We start from the raw sequence: 21,994 nt of genomic DNA, 5'->3' as shown, positions 1-21,994 counted from the left end.
AGATACTGTATAGAAAGATAATGTATAGAAATATACTGTATAGAAAGACACTGTATAGAAAGATAATGTATAGAAAGACACTGTATAGAAAGACACTATATAAATACACTGTACAGAAATACAGTATAGAAAGATACTGTATAAACACTGAAAGATACAGTATAGACAAATACAGTAGATAAATACTGTATGAAAAGATACTGAAAGATACTGCATAGAAAGATTGTGTATAGAGATACAATGTATAGATAGATACTGTATAGAAAAATTGTGTATAGAATGACACAATATAGAACAAGATACTGTATAGAAAGATACTATAGAGGAATATAGCGCATTAATAAAAACAATGGATAAAGCCCTGATAAATCCCCGTCTGAGCACAGATCCTATTTCCTCTGGTTCTCCCAAAGAGATTTTAGTAGGAATTTAGCTTTCTTAGCTTTCCCAGTACGCACACTTTGAACATGATGTCTTAGAAAAATACATTCTCATTCCCTTCTCCAGCTATAGCTTCAACAAATTCAAAGCCTTACAACAGAACATCATATCTTCTTTCGACAGGAAAGAAAAAACAATTTCTCCTTTCAAGCGGGCTTCGATTCATTCTGAGCCTCTCCAATATTCCCTCCTCGCTCGTCATATCTTTAAAAAAATACAAATTATCTTCGACCTTTATAGCGTATACTTTGACCCTCATCTCAGCTAACCTTTATCAGACTTCAGAGAAAAAGGGAAAAGCGGTTAAATATGTCTCTAAGAGCTTACCTCTACGGCCTGTAATAGGCAGCAGTCCGGAGAGCACGATGGCATTTTTGGAGTGAGCCTGTCTCCGCACAGAACACACACAGATGAACAACCCTCTCCACAACTTGGTCGAAAAAAAGACTGTAGTACAGCACAGTTCCTTCCTCTCTGTCAGCGACTGCCTGTTATGGTACCTGTCACATAATCTCCTCTCCTCTGCCTAGTGCAGGACAAAGCAAGCAGATGGCACTATTTCCAGTCCGGCTAGCTGACAACTTCCCTCTGCTTCCCTCACAAAGGGTTACAGCCATGGGCTTTTAGGTAGTGAATCAAACCACACTTCCTTAACCAATCATAGGGCTCGCTCAGGCTGATGTAATCATTCCCACACAGACACACACTCGCATAACCTCTCTCTCTCTCTCACACGCACACACAGACTCACAGACGCACAGTCATGCACAGACACAGACAACTGTATCAGGCTGCAGCTCTGAATAGCTTTCAGATTCTTTTTGAGTAAAAGTGAAAATGATCATTTAAGAGGGCAGAGCGAAAGAAGCCGTCGTTTTAACCTCCCAACATGTTCTGAAGTTTCAAGTGAGGGCTTGTTTCTTTTCTTTTTTCTCTCCGTGGCTCAGCTTTGAACTTTGCAGTCAGAAATCTCTCTCACGACAGCGCAAGGCTCATTACGGGCTAAATGAAACAAACCTGAGTACTTGAACTTCTCGTTGGCCTCCCCTCGAGTCTAGCTTCATGCCAACATTCTTTCTCTCAAAAGAACAAAACCAGGAAACTTAGTGTTTTCACTATTCCGTTCACCCCCCAACCCCCTTTTTTTTGTTTTACTTCAGATACTTAATACCCCACTGACTGGACTGACAAAGGCTCTGCCCCACCCCGTCTGGAGTAGACATTTAGCCAATGTCCTTTCAACATCCTCTCATCTCATTGGGTCAATATCTATATACAAACACTATGCTGAAGGGAGAAGGAGGATAATGGGAGGTCTTAAATAACAGTTCCCTTCCTTCCAGTGTAGGAAGCAGGAAGCAGCCATAGTGGTCAGGGAGGATGATTTAGGGTTTCACTACTATTGCCATGTTCAAAACAACTGGGAACTCGAAACTGGGAAATCTCTGACTTCTGACTTCAGTGCGTTCAAGACAACTGGGAATTCCAAGTCGGGAACTCAGGCCTCTTTCTAGAGCTCCGACTTGCCGACCTGAAGATCACTGATGTCACGATTCAACCTCAATACTTTCAGAGTTTCCAGTTGTCTTGAAAGCACCATAAAGCCTTAAAGAGAGTGGGGCTATGGCAGGGGAGTATGACGAGACAGAGGAGGGGGTGAGAGGAAGAGAGAGTCCCATGCCATTAAAGGCCCTTAAATTGAAATTGAATCGACAGAGAGAGAGGGCGAGAAAGATGAAAGAGACAGATAAGTAGAGGGGAAAAGATAGTGAAATCTGAGAGATAGGGGGAGAGCTAGACAGAGGAAAAGAAAGAGAGATAAGTAGAGGAAGAGATAGTGAAAGAGAGAGGGGAGGGAGAGAAATAGTGAAGGAGAAAGAGAGCAGACACACAGAGACAGACAATAGTGAGAGAGGTGGGAGAGAACAAGAAATAGAGAGAAAGAGAGAGAAAAGAAGAGACAAGAATGTTCTGTGATCGTGGTAAGTAGTAGTAGTAGGACTATGTGTAGTGTACATGCCACTATACTAGACTTCCAGTTGTCACTGCAGCCACACCCCTCTCCTCATTGACTTATCACTACCTCACTACTGGCCTGCCTGGTGAGTCAGTGGGGAAAACCCCATGTCACATACCTACCATGGTGTACTACAACAGGACACACGACTACTGCCAGCAGATAACACTCCTTATGTGGAATGAGATAGCACAACCAGTACTACACCACTATGCCTATTACATCACTGTTACATCGTGTTATTATCCTAGAATACATACTGTACTGGATATTATGAGGAGAGGAGTCATGTGCTTTGACATGTGTGTAGAGGAGTTAACAAGTACACACTTCAGGGGGTAGAGAATTGGAGCACATGGTCCTAACTTAACCGAACAAGAGCAGGAACCTAACCTCTCAACCTCTAAGTGGAAAATGTTTCAATCCAACATTGCATCCCAATGTGATGAAAGGAACAGAAAGACATTCAAGTGAGTGATGAGGACTGAGGAGACATGGCACGCTTCCTTGACCTACTCCACTTCTTTTTTCTAAAAGAGAAAAGATTTCCTTGTGTGTGAGGTGATAAAGAGAGAGGGGGGAAGAAAGAGCGAGAGAGATGGAGGGAGGGGAGAAAGAGAGAGGGAAAATTAAAGGGAGGAAGGGGAAGAGAGGGGAGGGAGAAAGAGAGAGGCAGAGAAGGAAAGAGAAAGACAGGGAGAGAGAGAGCGAAAGAGGGAGGGGGAGGGAGAGAGAGCGTGCTGGGTTGTCTTCCGGTTCTTTCTGAACACTATTCTCATTCAGTGGTGGACCTCCAGGATGACTCAGGACTTGTGATGTAATTACCCAGGGACAAGCTGCTGAGAGCCCCAAGCTACACACACACAGGCAATGTCCCTCTTCAGCCACTCTCATTCTCACTAACACACACACACACACACACACACAATGTCACGCTTCAGCCACTCTCACACACACATTACAAGTGCATTAAAAGCACAACATTTACATCAGGGATGTGTTAAAAACTCATCTGGTTAATACTGGTTACTAGCCTCTTAGGGTCGGTATAATATGGACTGCAGTATAAATCTATAAGGTTGTGGTGACACATCAGGTCTTCTCTACTTATATCCCACACAGGAAAGGAATGGTGAAGTAATATAGAGCTGAATAGGTTTTACCATGCTAAGTGCTGTAAATGGTGCCATCTGGGATGCAGCCAATTGGGGACTTCAGTAAGTAGGCTACAGTGGGGTAGTAGTGGTCATTCCATAGAATTAGAATACGTAGAACATAGTGCACCCATGAGTTTACCAGTGAAATTGCCAAAGTTAGAGGATCCTATTCTGTTCATTCTATTTCTATGAGTAATTCTTCTGATGGAAACATCTGACCTGATCTCTTTGAGAAGCATTTTATATTTAATATAGCCTACTGTACCAGGCTATATAACAACATTTTATTGGCTATGTGTCACGCCCTGACCATAGAGAGTCCTTGTTTCTCTATGGTGAAGTAGGTCAGGGCGTGACTAGGGGGTGTTCTAGGTTATATATTTCTATGTTGATGCTCTTGGTATGGTTCCCAGTTAGAGGCAGCTGATGTTCGTTGTCTCTAATTGGGGATCATACTTAAGGTTTCCCTTTTCCCACCTGCTTTGTGGGATATTATTTTGTGTTTGTGCATGTACACCACGTAGTCACGTTTCGTTGTTCGTTTATTGTTTTGTTGAAGTTTCACTTGATAATAAAGATGTGGAACTCTACGTATGCTGCGCCTTGGTCCAGTTCTTACGACAACCGTGACAGAATATCCCAACAAACAAGGACCAAGCAGCGTGCAACAATGGGAAAAATAAGTTGGACCTGGGAGGAGATCATGGGAGGACACGAGACACTTCCTTGGCGGGAGTCGCAGTGGACGCAGGAAGGACAGCGACAACGCCGGGGACCGCGGCCACAGAAACCCCAATAATTTTTTGGGCGGGGGGCACATGGAGCTGGCGGCTGAGCAGAAGGAAGAGCCAGAGACCACCTGGGAGGAGATAGAGAAGTGGTCGGTCGACCCAAGGAGAGTACCAGAGCCCGCCTGGGAGTCGATGGAACAGTGTGAGGAGGGATACCGGAGAATGGAGTTGGCTAGGAGTATGCGGCAACACAGGCGTTTGGAGGAGCGTGTCATCAGTCCGGTGAAACCTGGGCCGGCTCCACGCATCTGGCCTCCAGTGCGCTTCCCCAGTCCAGTGCGTCCTGTGTCTCCTCCTCTCACTCGCCCTGAAGTGTGTGTCCCCAGTCCGGTACGTTCTGTGTCTGCTCCCTGCACTCGCCCTGAAGAACCAGAGACCGTCAGGGAGGCAATGGGGAAGTTGGGAGAGAGAGAGATGAGAGAGATGTTGTGCAAGTGTGTTCTGCTCAACATCCGACCAGAGGATCCGGTTAGCAGTCTGGTGCAACCTGGGCCATTTCCACGTTTCTGGCCTCCAGTTTGCCTCACCAGTCCGGTGCAACCTGTGCCGACCCCACGCATCAGGCCTCCAGTGCGCCTCCCCAGTCCGGCACGTCCTGTGCCTGCTCCTTGCACTCGCCCTGAAGAGCGTGTCACCAGTCCGGTGCAACCTGTGCCGGCCCCACGCATCAGGCCTCCAGTGCGCCTCCCCAGTCTAGCACGTCCTGTGCCTGCTCCTCGTACTCGCCCTGAAGAGCGTGTCACCAGTCCGGTGCAACCTGTGCCGGATCCATGCATCAGGCCTCCAGTGCACCTCCACAGTCCGGTACATCCTGTGCCTGCTCCCCGCACTCATGGCACAGAGGAGCCTTCCTCTGCGCCGGTGGCCAGTCCAGGCACGGTGTCCAGTCCCGCTCCATGGCGGGAGCCTTCCTCTGCACCGATGCCCAGTCCAGGCACGGTATCCAGTCCTGCTCCATGGCCGGAGCCTTATTCTGCGCCGGTGCCCAGTCCAGGCACGGCGTCCAACCCAGCGCCATGGCCGGATCCGGCGGGAGCTACGACCTGCACCAGAGCCGCCACCAACACTAATCACCCCCCCTACCCTCCCCATTTGGTTTCAGGTTTTGCGGCCGGAGTCCACACCTTTGGGGGAAGTACTGTCACGCCCTGACCATAGAGAGCCCTTGGTTCTCTATGGTGTAGTAGGTCAGGGCGTGACTAGGGGGTGTTCTAGGTTATATATTTCTATGTTGGTGCTCTTGGTATGGTTCCCAATTAGAGGCAGCTGATGTTCGTTGTCTCTAATTGGGGATCATACTTAAGGGTTCCCTTTTCCCACCTGCTTTGTGGGATATTATTTTGTGTTTGTGCATGTGCACCACGTAGTCACGTTTTGTTGTTCATTTATTGTTTTGTTTTGCTGAAGTTTCACTTGATAATAAAGATGTGGAACTCTACGTACGCTGCGCCTTGGTCCAGTTCTTATGACAACCGTGACACTATGACATAAGAGGCAAAGAATAAGTGGTGGAACCAATTGAATAGGGCTGTGACGATACCAGTATCTCAATATTTCCATGGCAAAAATTAAAACATGAACCAGACCAAACTCTTTGGTTCTTTAAAATCCTGCTGTATGTAATACCTTGTGTGCTATAGCTTGGGAAATAAATATATGTACCCCTGGATGACACCATAATGATATTTGTTTCCAACATTAGGCCGGTTTGCTAAGGAAGTTTGTATTTTGTTTCCTTGCCACGATACTGATGAGTATCGTGATACTGGTATCTTCCCGGACCTACAATTGAATAACCTTTAGGCGTAAATCTTCTTCATAAGAAAAACCTGAGTTAAATTAAATCTCTAAGGAGGCGATTCTAAATCTAGTGCTTCTCTGTAGGCTAACTCCATTATCTCCCTAAATTATTAAAAACCAAAACCAAAGAAGTGGCTCTACTCTCTAATCCCCCAAAAGAACAGCCATTGATTAAACAGTGTTGGCTAGCAGTCGACTGAGCGGTGGTCTCGCCCCCTCTCTGCAACCCACCAACAAACCAGTCCCGTTTACAAGTACCTCTTTAATGAAGCCAAATGTACTGTGTACTCTGTGTGGTCTCTGAACTGCAGTGGCCATTGACATCCACTAATGAGAATGTGAGACAAAACCTTGTGGAATAAAGACAATAGACTTTCAGAGGAGCTTGCCACATCCTGAGATGCACTCGCTGCCTGCAGCCTGCTGGCCCGGGGGGAAGTGCTGGGCTGAGTCGGCCTCTAAAGGGAACACTACGTAAATACTGCTGACTCATGGACATGAACCGATCCTTGTCTAATTTTTGTGTCAAATTAAGCACCCCCAAAGAGGGGATTTATCCAGGCTCACTATAGAAGAAAAATGACCAGAACTTTGGGCAAGGACTAAAATGGGGGCTTTCAGATGCACAATACCAAGTCATGTACAATGCACTCTCCATCCCACGCAGTTAATTAGTGAGCTAGGTACAGAACAATAAAACAACAGAATATATAATACGGATGATTTGGAAGGTTTTGAAGTACTATCATGCACGTTTAGCAGTGTATTTAGCAGATGCTGGGGCCAGTTAAAACAGTACTTTTATACTTTCAGAAGTGGAGAGATGTGGATGAACTAACCCCATACTGTGGTTAACATCTAGGCCACAGTGACTACTCATCCCCATCGAACTCCCACATGCAACCACCTAGCTCGTGGCTGAAACTCAACCATATCCCATTGATATAACAAAAGTTAGCCATGGGAGTACAGAGTACAGGGCAGCCCAGTCAAAGACAGTCAGTCTATTGGCTCAAAGGGCATGATGAAAAAACGACTCTCTTTTGGAAAACAAAGATTAGGTTATAATATATGACTAACCGTATATATTTCATTTTTTTCTGGTGGTTCCAGATATCAGCATATGTTCCAAAAATGCAGAACAACTTGACTCATTAACTAAAACTCAACAAGCTACCATTATGGAAAGCACCCCCCCAAAACCAAACAATCCCTCAGTTCCTTAGCCACCAGAACAAACCACAAGCAAAAAGACCCACGGTCGGTGTCTATATATAGATCAAATAGAGGCTGATCCATCAGCTCTGTGCATTCCTCTGGGAAGAATCCCCCGAGCAGAGCCTGAAGCTCCCATACCTCCTCCCTGCCACACACATCACTTCGGCCCCAGCCTCCAACCCCAACAATCCCCTTTGAATGCCCGAGATCTTTCCCTGCGGCTCCCTACTGAGATCAATCCAGAGAGGAGCCAAATATTTCTCCAATAGGAGCAGACTGGTTAATTGCGCAGCAGGGACCTGGGTAGCACCCTTTCAGGCCACCGCACCGCAGATCATTGTCCCCTTACAGGACTCAGGGACTGCCATTGGGCACTCACAAAAGGATGACATCATTACATTTTGACTACACAATAAAACCAGCCGCCCGCAAGCTGCACTCACTGTACTTCTACTTGCACTGTTCACCCAAGCTGTAAGGCCAGGCAAAGGCCAGCTAGCTGCTGGTGGTGGCACACAGGGACACACACACAGGGACACACACATATACAGTATCTCACAAAAGTGAGTACATCCTTCACATTTTTGTAAATATTTGAGTATATCTTTTCATGTGACAACACTGAAGAAATGACACTTTGCTACAATGTAAAGTAGTGAGTGTACAGCTTGTATAAGTGTAAATTTGCTGTCCCCTCAAAATAACACAACACACAGCCATTAATGTCTAAACCGCTGGCAACAAAAGTGAGTACACCCCAAAGTGAAAATATCCAAATTGGCCCCAAAGTGTCAATATTTTGTGTGGCCACCATCATTTTCCAGCACTGCCTTAAGCCTCTTGGGCATGGAGTTCACCAGAGCTTCACAGGTTGCCACTGGAGTCCTCTTCCACTCCTCCATGACGACATCACGGAGCTGGTGGATGTTAGAGACCTTGCACTCCTCCACCTTCCGTTTGAGGATGCCCCACAGATGCTCAATAGGGTTTAGGTCTGGAGACATGCTTGGCCAGTCCATCACCTTTACCCTCAGCTTCTTTAGCAAGGCAGTGGTCGTCTTGGAGGTGTGTTTGGGGTCGTTATCATGTTGGAATACTGCCCTGTGGCCCAGTCTCCGAAGGGAGGGGATCATGCTCTGCTTCAGTATGTCACAGTACATGTTGGCATTCATGGTTCCCTCAATGAACTGTAGCTCCCCAGTGCCGGCAGCACTCATGCAGCCCCAGACCATGACACTCCCACCACCATGCTTGACTGTAGGCAAGACACACTTGTCTTTGCACTCCTCACCTGGTTCCGCCACACACGCTTGACACCATCTGAACCAAATAAGTTTATCTTGGTCTCATCAGACCACAGGACATGGTTCCAGTAATCCATGTCCTTAGTCTGCTTGTCTTCAGCAAACTGTTTGCGGGCTTTCTTGTGCATCATCTTTAGAAGAGGCTTCCTTCTGGGACGACAGCCATGCAGACCAATTTGATGCAGTGTGCGGCGTATGGTCTGAGCACTGACAGGCTGACCCCCCACCCCTTCAACCTCTGCAGCAATGCTGGCAGCACTCATGTCTATTTCCCAAAGACAACCTCTGGATATGACGCTGAGCACGTGCACTCAACTTCTTTGGTTGACCATGGCGAGGCCTGTTCTGAGTGGAACCTGTCCTGTTAAACCGCTGTATGGTCTTGGCCATACGTGCTGCAGCTCAGTTTCAGGGTCTTGGCAATCTTCTTATAGCCCAGGCCATCTTTATGTAGAGCAACAATTCTATTTTTCAGATCCTCAGAGAGTTCTTTGCCATGAGGTGCCATGTTGAACTTCCAGTGACCAGTCAGTATGAGGGAGTGTGAGAGCGATGACACCAAATTTAACACACCTGCTCCCCATTCACACCTGAGACCTTGTAACACTAACGAGTCACATGACACCGGGGAGGGAAAATGGCTAATTGGGCCCAATTTGGTGTACTCACTTTTATTGCCAGCGGTTTAGACATTAATGGCTGTGTGTTGAGTTATTTTGAGGGGACAGCAAATTTACACTGTTATACAAGCTGTACACTCACTACTTTACATTGTAGCAAAGTGTCATTTCTTCAGTATTGTCACATGAAAAGATATACTTAAATATTTACAAAAATGTGAGGGATGTACTCACTTTTGTGAGATACTGTATATATAGGGAACCAGCTCACTCAGACTCAATAATGCTCTGCTCTGGTATAGGCCTACTACAATACAAGAAGTTATCAGCAGAATCAGTTTATTAAAGGTGAGTGCTGAGAAACAGTGAGAGAGATTTGATTTCAGAGATTTAACATAGCTGTACATTGTGTTCCAGTGTAATTAGGTGTTTCTGGAGAGAAGCCGAGATCAGGCCCCATTCCAATGGCGCTGCTCTGCTCTCTACTCTGGACGTACAGTCATTACTGCTATTTGAATTAAGCCAGTTGTCTGTCTGCATTTCCTCCAATGGTTGCCTTTTCAAAATTGAACAAGTTAGAGATTAATTGAATGTATATGCTGAGAGTGTGGGAGTATTGTTGCATCTCTTTTTTCCTGTTTACAGAAAGCACTTTCCTTGTGTCTCCATCTCTCACCCTTTCGTTCCCCCTCTCTTTTCCCTACTCTCTCTGTGAACACAAGTTCCACTTGAGAGAAATCTGAGCTGTCCTACTTTCCTGTATGAGAGAGAGTTGAGAGAGAGAGAGCGAGGGAGAGGCAGAGAGCGATAGTTGAGAGGGAGGAAGAGAGATACGCAGGGCAGAGAGAAAAGTAGAAAGTTGAGAGTGAGAGAAACTACTCTTCTCAGTTTAGAGAGCAAGAGAGTTGTGAGGGAGAGAGGCCTACTCTGCCCTGCAGTGGAGGATTTCATGCATTCTCCATGACCTACATGAGTCCAGCTGAAGCTTTGCGGGCCCGCTGAGACACTCTACTCGGGCCAGATGAACTAACAGCTTGCAGCAACACATTCCACCCTGTCAAGACTCCATCCTGGACACAGAGCAGGGCAGTTCACATTCCCTCCAGTAAAGTCATGCAATGATGAATCAACTGGTCTTCTCTCACACTTTCAATATCGGCTAAACACACACTTCTATATATAGACGGCTATTGTATAATTTTCTCAGACTAAAACTGTGGCCCATGCAGGAACTTTGGGAACATATCCATGGATTCATTTCCCCAAAGACGGAGTGAAAATCATCAGTCTTCATAATGAGTATAATGAACAGAAATAGGTCACACTAACAATAACAAAACAACATATTTCTAAAACAGGGACACACTTATGTTAGAGCAGGGTTCCCCAACTGGCAGCCCGGACCGCAGGCCAAATTCAAATCAAATGTTATTTGTCACATGCATCCTAAACAACAGGTGTGGACTACTGAAATGCTTACTTATGGGCCCTTCCCAACAAAGCAGAGAGAAAGAACATAGAGAGATAATAGAAAAGTTAACCATGTCATCATAGATACATAATGAGTAATGATAACTTGACTATATTCAAGGACTGCCAGTACCAGTTGATGTGCAGGGGTACGAGGTAATTGAGGTAGATATGTACATATAATTAGGAATAAAGTGACAGATAGTAAACAGTAGCAGCAGCATATGTGAATCAAAACGTTTAGTCCAAAAAGGGTCAATGCAGATAGTTAAATTGTTAACCAAATAGCTACCCGGACTAACTATTTAGCAGTCTTATGGTTTGGGTGGCTGGAGTCTTTGACAATTTTTAGGGCCTTCCTCTGATACTGTCTGGTATAGAGGTCCTGGATGGCAAGGAGCTCGGCACCAGTGATGTATTGGGCCGTATGCACTACCCTCTGTAGCGCCTTCCGGTCGGATGCCAAGCAGTTGCCATACCAAGCGGTGATGCAGCCAGTCAAGATGCTCTCAATGGTGCAGTTGCAGAACTTCTTGAGGATCTGAGAGCTCATGCCAAATCATTTCAGCTTCCTGAGGGGGAAGAGGCGTTGTCGTGCCCTCTACACAACTGTGTTGGATCATGATAGATCCTTAGTGATGTGGACACCGAGGAACTTGAAGCTCTCGACCCGCTCTACTACAGCCCCGTCGATGTGAACGGGGGCGTGCTCGGCTCTCCACGGTCAGCTCCTTTGTCTTCCTGATGTTGAGGGAGAGGTTGTTGCATTCCTATAGGCTGTCTCATCATTGTCGGTGATCAAGCCTACCACCGTCGTGTCGGCAAACTTAATGATAATATTGCGAGTTATGCGCGGATACGCAATCGTAGGTGAACAGGGAGTACAGGAGGGGACTAAGCACACACCCCTGAGGACCCACGGTTGAATCTAATTGAACAGGCCTGTACTAAGTGAGGGAATGGTTCTGGCTTGTAACTTAACCTGCTAAGAGAACTCACTGTGTCTATCTCAGTTAAGCTAACATGACACGGCTAACCAGGGTATCGTCTAGCAGTCTCAAAATAAGAGACATAAAACACAGAGGGACATGAAGGTGTCGACCTATAACCTTCTGTTCTTGTTTACGTAATAAAGAAACGAACAGCACAAATCAACCAAGGCATTTAGCGGCATGAAAAAATCCACTTTTATGTCAAGTTCCCTCATATAAATTGAGTTACCGCTTGCATGTGAGTGACACAACATCGCCTGTACATACATGTTGACCATTTGACCTCATCAGCACATAGAACATAGGTTTGTTACCTAGTTTGACCTGTGACCTGGCAGGCTCAGTGTACAGAGTGAGGGACATTAACGTCCTTCTCCCAATGGGGGACCACAGCCAGCCAGTTTGTCCAGGTAAGCTTACATCATAGCAGTTAACATAGCCTATACTAGCATGGTCTAGCCTAGCCCCCTCAAATTCATATCTGGACTTCAAAGCATATCATTCTTCCCCCCTAATCTGGGACTGATTTAAACCTGGGACACCATGTTGGTGAAATTAATTATCAGGTACGTAGAACAGAAAACCAGCAGTAGTCTAGCCTGACAACTCACAGTCAATTATTACGCTGCTCTGTCATTTGCTACATACTTTATTCTGAGACTGTCATCATTTAAATAGTTTGTGGTGACGAGGAGCGTTGCAAAAAAACAATGTCATCATCGATTGGATAATCTCTAACCAATCAGAGTATCAAAGCCAATTACGAATTTTCAAACCGTGTTCTGGCTCAGGCCCAACCGATCGGTTTCTGGACCAATCAGACGACCGGGGAGGGACTCATTGCGGAAAAGAAATTAACATCCGTAGACGTGGCATAGCGTTTAGCTGAAGCAGTAGTCCGGACCTTGGGTAAGATTTGAATACTCTTTGCCTAGCCTAATATAGCGTCTCTCAGTTCCCCAGAACAACACACAAAGCAGGGCAAGGCAGGGCTGTCGATTAAACAGTCACAGATATTTGTCGCTAAGTGACTGGTGCACTGGCCAAGTAATCCAAGCAGCAGGTCGAGGCTTGTCTTGCTGGGTAAGTGGAGGGTTAAATATGGCCTGACACATGAGATGTTCCAGAATAATCCACAAGCTCCCTGGCACGCCACCAACAAGCATTTGTTAACAACACAGTTGCAATTTGTATCTCAAGAGTGCTGCCAGTCAGCATGCAACACATAGATACACACAGATACACTGGAATTGCGGACACACACGTACACACACACGTATGCAGGCACCAATTTAAGACCTGCAAGTGAACAGCATGCTTACTTCACCCACGTATGAGATTAGATACTGAGCTACAGTACAGCAGCCTCTCCTCTCCAGTACCTCTGCCTGCAACGTGCCTCAATTAATTACATTGAACCCAAACAATTCTCTTTGGGAGGTTGAGAAAGATCTAGTCAGAGCCGAGCCAGCTGAAAGTCCTACAAGCAGTTGCAGGAGGAATGTTCTCTCCCAGCAGCAGCACAGAATGCCTAGTGCTGACTGGTCCCATGTAATCCTTCTATGTTCCATTTGGGAACATTCTTTGGGAAGGAGAAACAATAAGCATGCATTGCTTCAATACACGGGGCTCTGAACAATTATGGGCCGTGATTACATGATATTTTGCCTAAGTTCTAAATGGGACTCTATTCCCTACATAGTGCACAACTTTTTTTTCTATGGGCCCTGATCAAAAGTAGTGCACTATATAGGAAATAGGGTGCCATTTGGCATGTACACTAAGTCAGCCCGCTGTGGGATCTGGGATGTGCTGCTTCACTCTTGGTGTGGTTTAAGAGCCTGTTAAAACAGACTCCCTCTAGTCTAGAAGCAAGGCAGCACATTTCAGGCACTGGTCACTTTGATCTCCAACTCAGCGCTGCAGAACACATTAACCTGAAATTGTGTTCCAACGCAATTAACCTAAACACTCAGACGAGCCAACATCAGCAAAATACCAACATTTTATTTACAGTGGAAAAGGGTGAACTCTGACCCAAACTCGGGCATTCCTGAATCCCCAGCAGCCAAGTATGATGCTCAGCTGATAGAATGCTGCACATCCCTACTAACATGTAGTGAGTTTACTGTGACATTGCTGAGTGGTCTCATATGCTCTGCCATGGAATTTACAACATTTACAATTATGCACATTATATTCATTCTATGTTCTAATTAGCCAATTATTACATTCCATACACAGCCATTACTGTTCATGTGAATCCAAACAATGTGGACGACATCAAGTGGAGACTTCTTTCACAATGTCAAGTTCTCCCACTATGCCACCAGTGTCAAGTTCACCCACTATGCCACCAATGTCAAGTTCTCCCACTATCCCACCAGTGTCAAGTTCACCCACTATGCCACCAGTGTAAAGTTCTCCCCCTACGCCACCAGTGTCAAGTTCTCCCACTACCCCACCAGTGTCAAGTTCTCCCACTATGCCACCAATGTCAAGTTCTCCCACTATGCCACCAGTGTCAAGTTCACATACTATGCCACCAGTGTCAAGTTCCCCCACTATGCCACCAGTGTCAAGTTCACCCACTACTCCACCAATTTCAAGTTCACCCACTATGCCACCAGTGTCAAGTTCTCCCACTATGCCACCAGTGTCAAGTTCTCCCACTATGCCACCAGTGTCAAGTTCCCCCACTATGCCACCAGTGTCAAGTTCTCCCACTATGCCACCAGTGTCAAGTTCTCCCACTATGCCACCAGTGTCAAGTTCACCCACTATGCCACCAATGTCAAGTTCTCCCACTACCCCACCAACGTCAAGTTCACCCACTATGCCACCAGTGTCAAGTTCACCCACTATGCCACCAATGTCAAGTTCTCCCACTATGCCACCAGGGTCAAGTTCTCCCACTATGCCACCAATGTCAAGTTCGCCCACTATGCCACCAATGTCAAGTTCGCCCACTATGCCACCAATGTCAAGTTCGCCCACTATGCCACCAATGTCAGGTTCGCCCACTATGCCACCAGTGTCAAGTTCGCCCACTATGCCACCAATGTCAAGTTCGCCCACTATGCCACCAATGTCAGGTTCGCCCACTATGCCACCAGTGTCAAGTTCGCCCACTATGCCACCAATGTCAGGTTCGCCCACTATGCCACCAATGTCAGGTTCGCCCACTATGCCACCAGTGTCAAGTTCGCCCACTATGCCACCAGTGTCAAGTTCGCCCACTATGCCACCAGTGTCAAGTTCGCCCACTATGCCACCAATGTCAAGTTCGCCCACTATGCCACCAATGCCACTCACTAACTGACTGAGTGGCTGCTTTTCCAAGCCTCTTACCTCACCATGTGTAAATATGCATCGCTACAGTAATGAGCTCAGAGGCTATTAACCATATTGCTCATCTCTCTCTCCACACACTCCTACTCCTCTTCTCCTTTCAGTGTGCGTGCCAGCTGCTGAGTTCACAGAAAGATTTAAAAGGATAAAGCGTTGCACACAAGGGAAGAGGCGGAGGGAGGGGATGGGAGCGGGAGGTGAACCTGTGTCACCGGTGTGTCAACTTAACAACAGTCTAATAGAAACAGAAAGGAGGCTAAGCTACGGAGGACTAGGCACCAGGCATGACAGTGCAGTTTATTAACCCAGTAATAGGGCATCAGCAGAGTTGCGTCACATGCGGTGTCGCTGCCGTGCTTAGACTTGTCCCTGATAGTGTGTGGTATGGGCTGGAACCCAGAGTCTTACGGCATGGTGATGGAGGCCCTTGGACTCTGTGCTGTGAGAGCCAGTTATGTGGTTTGCAGCCATCCTGATTGATGACTTACTACAGAGCAGACAAGACAGACAGGACTGGGACGGAGGGCGCTCAAGGTACAGACAGTACATTCAGATCTGCAGCTTCTGTCCAACCAGTGCCAACCCATGGACAACTCACATCAGATTAGCATACGTCCACTAATTACAGAAAAAATTGTGTCCAGATCAGTTGAAGACACAACACTAGGGACAGGGTGTCCAGGTCAGTCAGGCTGGCAGCATCAGGATCAGTTAGTATAGTGACTACTGGTTAGTCAAGACCCTCCATCTCCAGCCAGTTAACAGATCATGAAAGACCCTGCGCCACCAGGGTTGTCAAAACCAGCCAGTGAACATCCATCCGTCCATAACGAAACAAGTCAGTTATTTGTTAACACTACCATTTAAGAGCACAGCTGGGGTGAGACACAGTGAGAGCGAGAGAGAGAGCTAGGTCATTGACTGATACTTTGGGGGGGAGGCAAATGAAAATCATATGGGCATCGTGTAACAGATTGCGCAGTGATCCCTGACAGGCCAGCCGGCAGCGCAGCGTTCGCGTGCCTCCACTGCGCGGGGGCTGGGGAAGAGGAATGGGAGCCTGTCAGAAAGCGCCCAGAGGTCGGAAAATTCTGTAAACAGCTAAACTTCTCACCAGCCCTACTTCGGCAGCCAGCCAGGCCTCCAGGGTCGGCATGCAGGCAGGCAGGAAGGCAGAAAGACGGACGTACAGAGAGAGACGATTCTAGAGGGCAGGCACTGCATGCTGGGAGAGAAAAGCAGAGCCAGCTGTGGAGCAGGGCCCCTCTCTACGACCCCCAGCCTCACACGTGCACACACACACAGATGCACAAATGCTCTTACACACAATGCAAAGGTTTTTAGGCAACATGTCTTTATCTCAGTATAGTGGGCCAATCACAAGCTGGAAAAACATGCTTTACAAACGCTGCATGTTCTAACCAAAGGTACATAGTACCAAATAAATATATGGTTATTTTCCATCTCCATCTCCTGCATCTACAGACTACAGCTCATGATGCCAGTTCTTACAGACCAGGCCTGGTTTCAAATAGTATTTGTCTTCTGTCAAATACTTTCATTGAGCCTGCCTGAAGTGCCAGATTGGCGGGGCTTGCATTTTCCACGGGTTCCATTGAGCCAGGAAAGCTCTATCAAGCAGCTAAAAGTATTTGAAAAGAAAACGAATACACTTTGAACCCAGGGTCTGCTAATACAGACTCTGATACCCAGCGCCATAAAAGTCAAGTCAGGATTAGCCAGGGACATATTTATTCGAAATATACATCCCTTTTACAGTAATCTCGGCTCTGCTATAGTAATGACTAAGAGTGACTCTCTTCCAGGAAAGAGTTCACCGCAGCCTTCCCATCTCTTTCAACTAAGGGGGGCTAGTGGGCGTTGCCAATGTCATGGTCTCCAACCGAACATTTAAAGGCCGTCCTCTTGGCTGCAGAAACAAAATGTTGCACTTTTAAAGCTAGTTTCCTGCAATTCTACACATTTTGCAATGGATTATGCCATGTTCTTATGTTATCTGAGTGACTCAAACATTATAAAAAAAATCAATGGGGACCCATGCCATGAAATGTTTTGAATTTTAGATTCTCCCTGTCTAGTTTTTATTTTGGTGATAGTAGTTCTCAAAGATGATCTTATTTAAAAACATATAGCTCCATGATCTTTTCTACATACTTTATATCTGGTTTTAGTCATTTAAGTTTACACTGAAAACTTTTTAACATCCTGAAAATGTGTTTTTAATAAAACAAAAAAACATATGCAGTACCAGTCAAAAGTTTGGACACACCTACTCATTCAAGGGATTTTCTTTTACTATTTTCTACATTGTAGAATAATAGTGAAGTGAAGACATCAAAATCATGGAATAATATAGTAACCAAAGAAATGTGAAACAAATCAAAATATACTTTAGATTCTTCAAAGTAGCCCCCCTTTGCCTTGATGACAGCTTTGCACACTCTTGGCATTCCGTCAACCAGCTTCACGAGGAATGCTTTTCCAATAGTCTTGAAGAAGTTCCTACATATGCTGAGCACTTGTTGGCTGCTTTTCTTTCACTCTGTGGTCCAACTCATCCCAAACCATATCAATTGGGTTGAGGTCAGGTGATTGTGGAGGTCAGGTCATCTAATGCAGCACTCCATCACCCTCATTCTTGATCAAATAGCCCTTACACACGCTGGAGGTGTGTTTTGGGTAATTGTCCTGTTGAAAAACAAATGATAGTCCCACTAAGCGCAAACCAGATGGGATGGCGTATCGCTGCAGAATGCTGTGGTAGCCATACTGGTTAAGTGTGCCTTGAATTCTAAATAAATCACAGTGTCACCAGCAAAGCAGCCCCACACCATCACACCTCCTCCTCCTTGCTTCACGGTGGGAACCACACATGCAGAGAGCATCCGTTTACATACTCTGTGTCTCACAAAGACACGGCGGTTGGAGCCAAAAATCTCAAATTTTGGAATAATCAGACCAAAGGACAGATTTTCACCAGTCTAATGTCTTTTGCTCGTGTTTCTTGGCCCAAGCAAGTCTCTTCTTCTTACTGGTGTCCTTTAGTAGTGGTTTCTTTGCAGCAATTCGACCATGAAGGCCTGATTAATGCAGTCTCCTCTGAACAGCTGATGTTGAGATGTGTCTGTTACTAGAACTCTTTGAAGCATTTATTTGGGCTACAATCTAAGGTGCAGTTAACACTAATGAACTCTGTCTTCCTTTCCTGTGGCGGTCCTTATGAGAAACAGTTTCAATATAGGGCTTGACGGTTTTTACGACTGCACTTGAAGAACCTTTTAAAGTTATGGAAATGTTTCAGATTGACTGACCTTCATGACTTAAAGTAATGATGGACTGTCGTTTCTCTTTATACTTATTTTAGCTGTTCTTGCCATAATATGTACTTTGTCTTTTACCAAATAGGGCTATCTTCTGTATCCCACCCCTACCTTGTCACAACTCAACTGATTGGCTCAAACGCATTAAGAAGGAAAGAAATCCCACAAATTAACAAGGCACACCTGTTAATTTAAATGCATTCCAGGTGACTACCTCAGGAAGCTGGTTGAGAGAATGCCAAGAGTGTGCAAAGGTGTAATCAAGGCAAAGGATGGCTCCTTTGAAGAATCTAAAATATATTTTGATTGACTAAACACTTTTTTGGTTACTACATGATTCCATATGTGTTATTTCATAGTTTTGATGTCTTCACTATTATTCTACAATGCAGAAAATAGTACAAATAAAGAAAAACCCTTGAATGAGTAGGTGTGTCCAAACTTTTGACTGGTACTGTATTTTGGAGTGGCGGCAACAATTCAGCAGAGGCGACCCGCCACTGCTTAATGGATATAGGGGAAACACTGATTCTGATGAGAAATAAACCAAACTGCTGTGGTACTGTAAGATGTACGACACCATACTTTAGTGGCCATTTTCAAGAACAATCTTCATGGTTAGCTAAGCTATCATAGTAAGAAGTGAAGAGAAGGGTCTCTGACTTACGTATGTGCCTGAGGGCTGACACGGAGGTAAGGACCCAGGGCTGAGGACAGGAGAGCCGGAGAGCTCAGGAAAGGGGTTGGGGATGGCTGGTAGAGAGGACGTCCGGAGCTGCTGCTCCTCTTCCTGCAGTCTCCTGAGAATCACAACATTCAGGGAGGACATTAACAAAGTGAGGGACAGGCACACACAGACAGAAAAAGCTGTTATGAAGTAGATGAATGCAGATCATGAGAACATGAGAACAGTCTCCCCTAATAAAAACCCAATGCTTTGTGGCTGAGTATGAATAATGAATAATCCACGGTTTCACAGTGAGAGAGAGACTTCTGCCGAGCCGAGGCCTCATGCCCATTTCTCTCTGATCACTGCACTGTGAGCTGCCACACCACAGGAAGACTGCCAGCGTCTGAGGAGCTACTAATTACATGCAATATTCATCAAACCATTATTTCATGCAGTTTCAAGAGGAAAGTGCCCATTTCATAACCTGCTGCAAGAGCAACAGCCTGTTCATTCACTGTCTGCCTGTCAATAAGAAACCGACTAGGGTTGCGTCCCCAATGGCACCTTATTATTCCATTTATAGTGCATTACTTTTGACCAGGGCTTATAGGGCTCTGGTCAAAAGTAGCACACTAGGTAGGGAATAGGGTGCCATTTGGGATGCATCCCCTGACTGTCAATCAGAAACATCTGAAGTGAACTGCAGCAGCCAGGCAGATAGCCATCATTAGCATCTCTCTACACTTTCTCCAAACCCAGGCAGGTAGGGGAGGGGAGTTAAAAAGGAGAAGCATTTGATGCAGTTCCATGTGAGGCAGGAGCAGGGTGCTATTCGGAGGTCAGGACTGAATAATAAACTGAACCGTATCATTTCAATCTGACAGAATACACCAACGATACATCTCATTACCAGCCAGTGCCAAACGTTCTCTAGGGATCCAAAATAATGGATGATACAACTCTGACAGACCGTTTTAGATTTTATTAAGACCGGAGGTGAATAAAAGTTCCTCTCAGCTTATGGGAGTAGTTGACACCCTGTTTCTAGAATTAAAGAGAATTTTAACTTGGTCTCCCCCTCTGCTAAGCTATGTTAGGACAAGGGGAAAGTGACAGGGGGAGAATGGGTCACACAGAGATTGCAGATAGGCAAAACGATGAACTATAATAAGCAGATATACCTATCCTCACAGAGGATACTGAGAACATGGTCCCTTGTTTAGATGTACATTGTTTAGATGGACCATGAGAACATGGTCCCTTGTTTCTGTACAGCACTTTGTGACATCAGCTGATGTAAGAAGGGCTTTATAAATCAATTTGATTGATTGATAGAGGACTTTTATCTATCAGGTGTGGGTGTGTTGTGTGTGGGTGCTCACCAACAGCATGCCAGATACACAACTTTGTCCAGTAAGTGCTGTGTGTGTGTGTGTGTGTGTGTGTGTGTGTGTGTGTGTGTGTGTGTGTGTGTGTGTGTGTGTGTGTGTGTGTGTGTGTGTGTGTGTGAGAATGTGCTCGTGCCAACACAGTAGACATACCTGACGGCGAGGATGTGCATGGGCTGGGAGCGTCGTAGTCTCTGTTTGGGGGAGGTGGGGCTGTGCTGTAGCTCGCCGACGGAGCTGTGGGTGTGGGGGGGCATGGGGGCGCTGCGGTGGTGGTTGCGGTGCACATGCACCTGGCCGTTGTGCTGCAGGAGGGGAACTGACTCAGACTGCACGCTGCTGCATGTGGAGTACAGGCTCTCGAACGAGGAGTTCATGTCATTCACCAGCGCCTCCAGGTCCACATCATCTTCTGTAGGGGGAGGAGGGAGAGACAAGGAGAGAGAGATAGGACAGAGAGAGAGAGAGAGAGAGAGAGTCTGTGTGTGATATTTAGAGACAGACACAAAGTGTGTGTGTGTGTGTTATATCATATGCACATCCCAAATATCTCTACGGCACCAGGTTGACCTCTACTGTTCACGTGCTTTATTCCTGCATGTAGGTTACATGTGTAAGAATCTACTTCTCTCAATACTTCATGCACACCTGTCATCACCAACCAAGTTTTGCAGTGTAGCTGCACACACACAAAAACCCTAACATGACGTAGCTTAATCATCATTACCAACCTGTCAGGCAGTGAAGCTAATTCACCTGTTGAAACACTCCCTAAGTTAACTACATGTTCATGTTATCAAGGCTCTCTGTATCTCTGGGGAAGACTAGAGAACAAGCCGAGACCTGTAGTCTCAATACTCCCATCCTTCAGCATAATCACTACTGGCCTCAGGGTAAGAGATCAAACCAGGCCATTGATTAAGAGGCACAGAGGTCACTCCCAGTGAGTCAATGGTGGATGGAAGTTTTGACAGTTCAGAGTTATGTCCCAAATGGCACCCTATTCCCTATATAGTTCACAAGGTAAGGAATAGGATGCCATTTGGGACTTAGTTCGTTTCATTACTGTGGGGGAGTGTCTGCAGGGCATGTCATCTCCTAATAATCATGATCTCTGAGACAATGGACAGCCAGTAATAGAAAACTACTGATATTTTCTCAAGTTTCCCCTTTTATTCGCCATTGCTATACTGCAGTTACCTATTTCACCGCTAGATGCTGCTCAAACTCTACCATGCAATTCAGGGCTTTGGATGTCCACTTTGGCAATTAGAATGTTCTGTACTGTATGCTATTGTTACCTGGCTGGGCCGGGGTAAGTGGAAAGACCAATGGAATTCTTTATTCATTTATTCTATGTTGTGGTTTTAATCAATCACTTTGAATGGTGAAATCCATAGCATGTGCAATAGGGCACACCACATTTTGTAAATG

General features: G+C 45.8%; 1 protein-coding gene across 5 annotated transcripts in view; it reads right to left on the bottom strand.

The window, feature by feature from the left end:
* Positions 1-21,994, bottom strand: part of LOC106579904 (growth factor receptor-bound protein 10) — a 90,656-nt gene that overhangs the window by 16,686 nt on the left and 51,976 nt on the right. For 4 of the 5 annotated variants that reach the window (XM_014160263.2, XM_014160270.2, XM_045702222.1 and 1 more), the window contains 2 exons: positions 20,714-20,972; positions 19,170-19,302 (listed from right to left, as the gene is read on the bottom strand). In XM_014160263.2, the coding sequence (XP_014015738.1) occupies positions 19,170-19,302; positions 20,714-20,972 (392 nt within the window). Of the gene's footprint in view, positions 1-768; positions 1,072-19,169; positions 19,303-20,713; positions 20,973-21,994 lie in introns of those variants that run through there. The other variant, XM_014160300.2, reaches the window with a different exon arrangement.

This window comes from Salmo salar, chromosome ssa02, assembly GCF_905237065.1.
Source record: "Salmo salar chromosome ssa02, Ssal_v3.1, whole genome shotgun sequence".
Lineage (NCBI taxonomy): Eukaryota > Metazoa > Chordata > Actinopteri > Salmoniformes > Salmonidae > Salmo > Salmo salar.
This window is presented reverse-complemented; position numbering and strand designations above follow the sequence as displayed.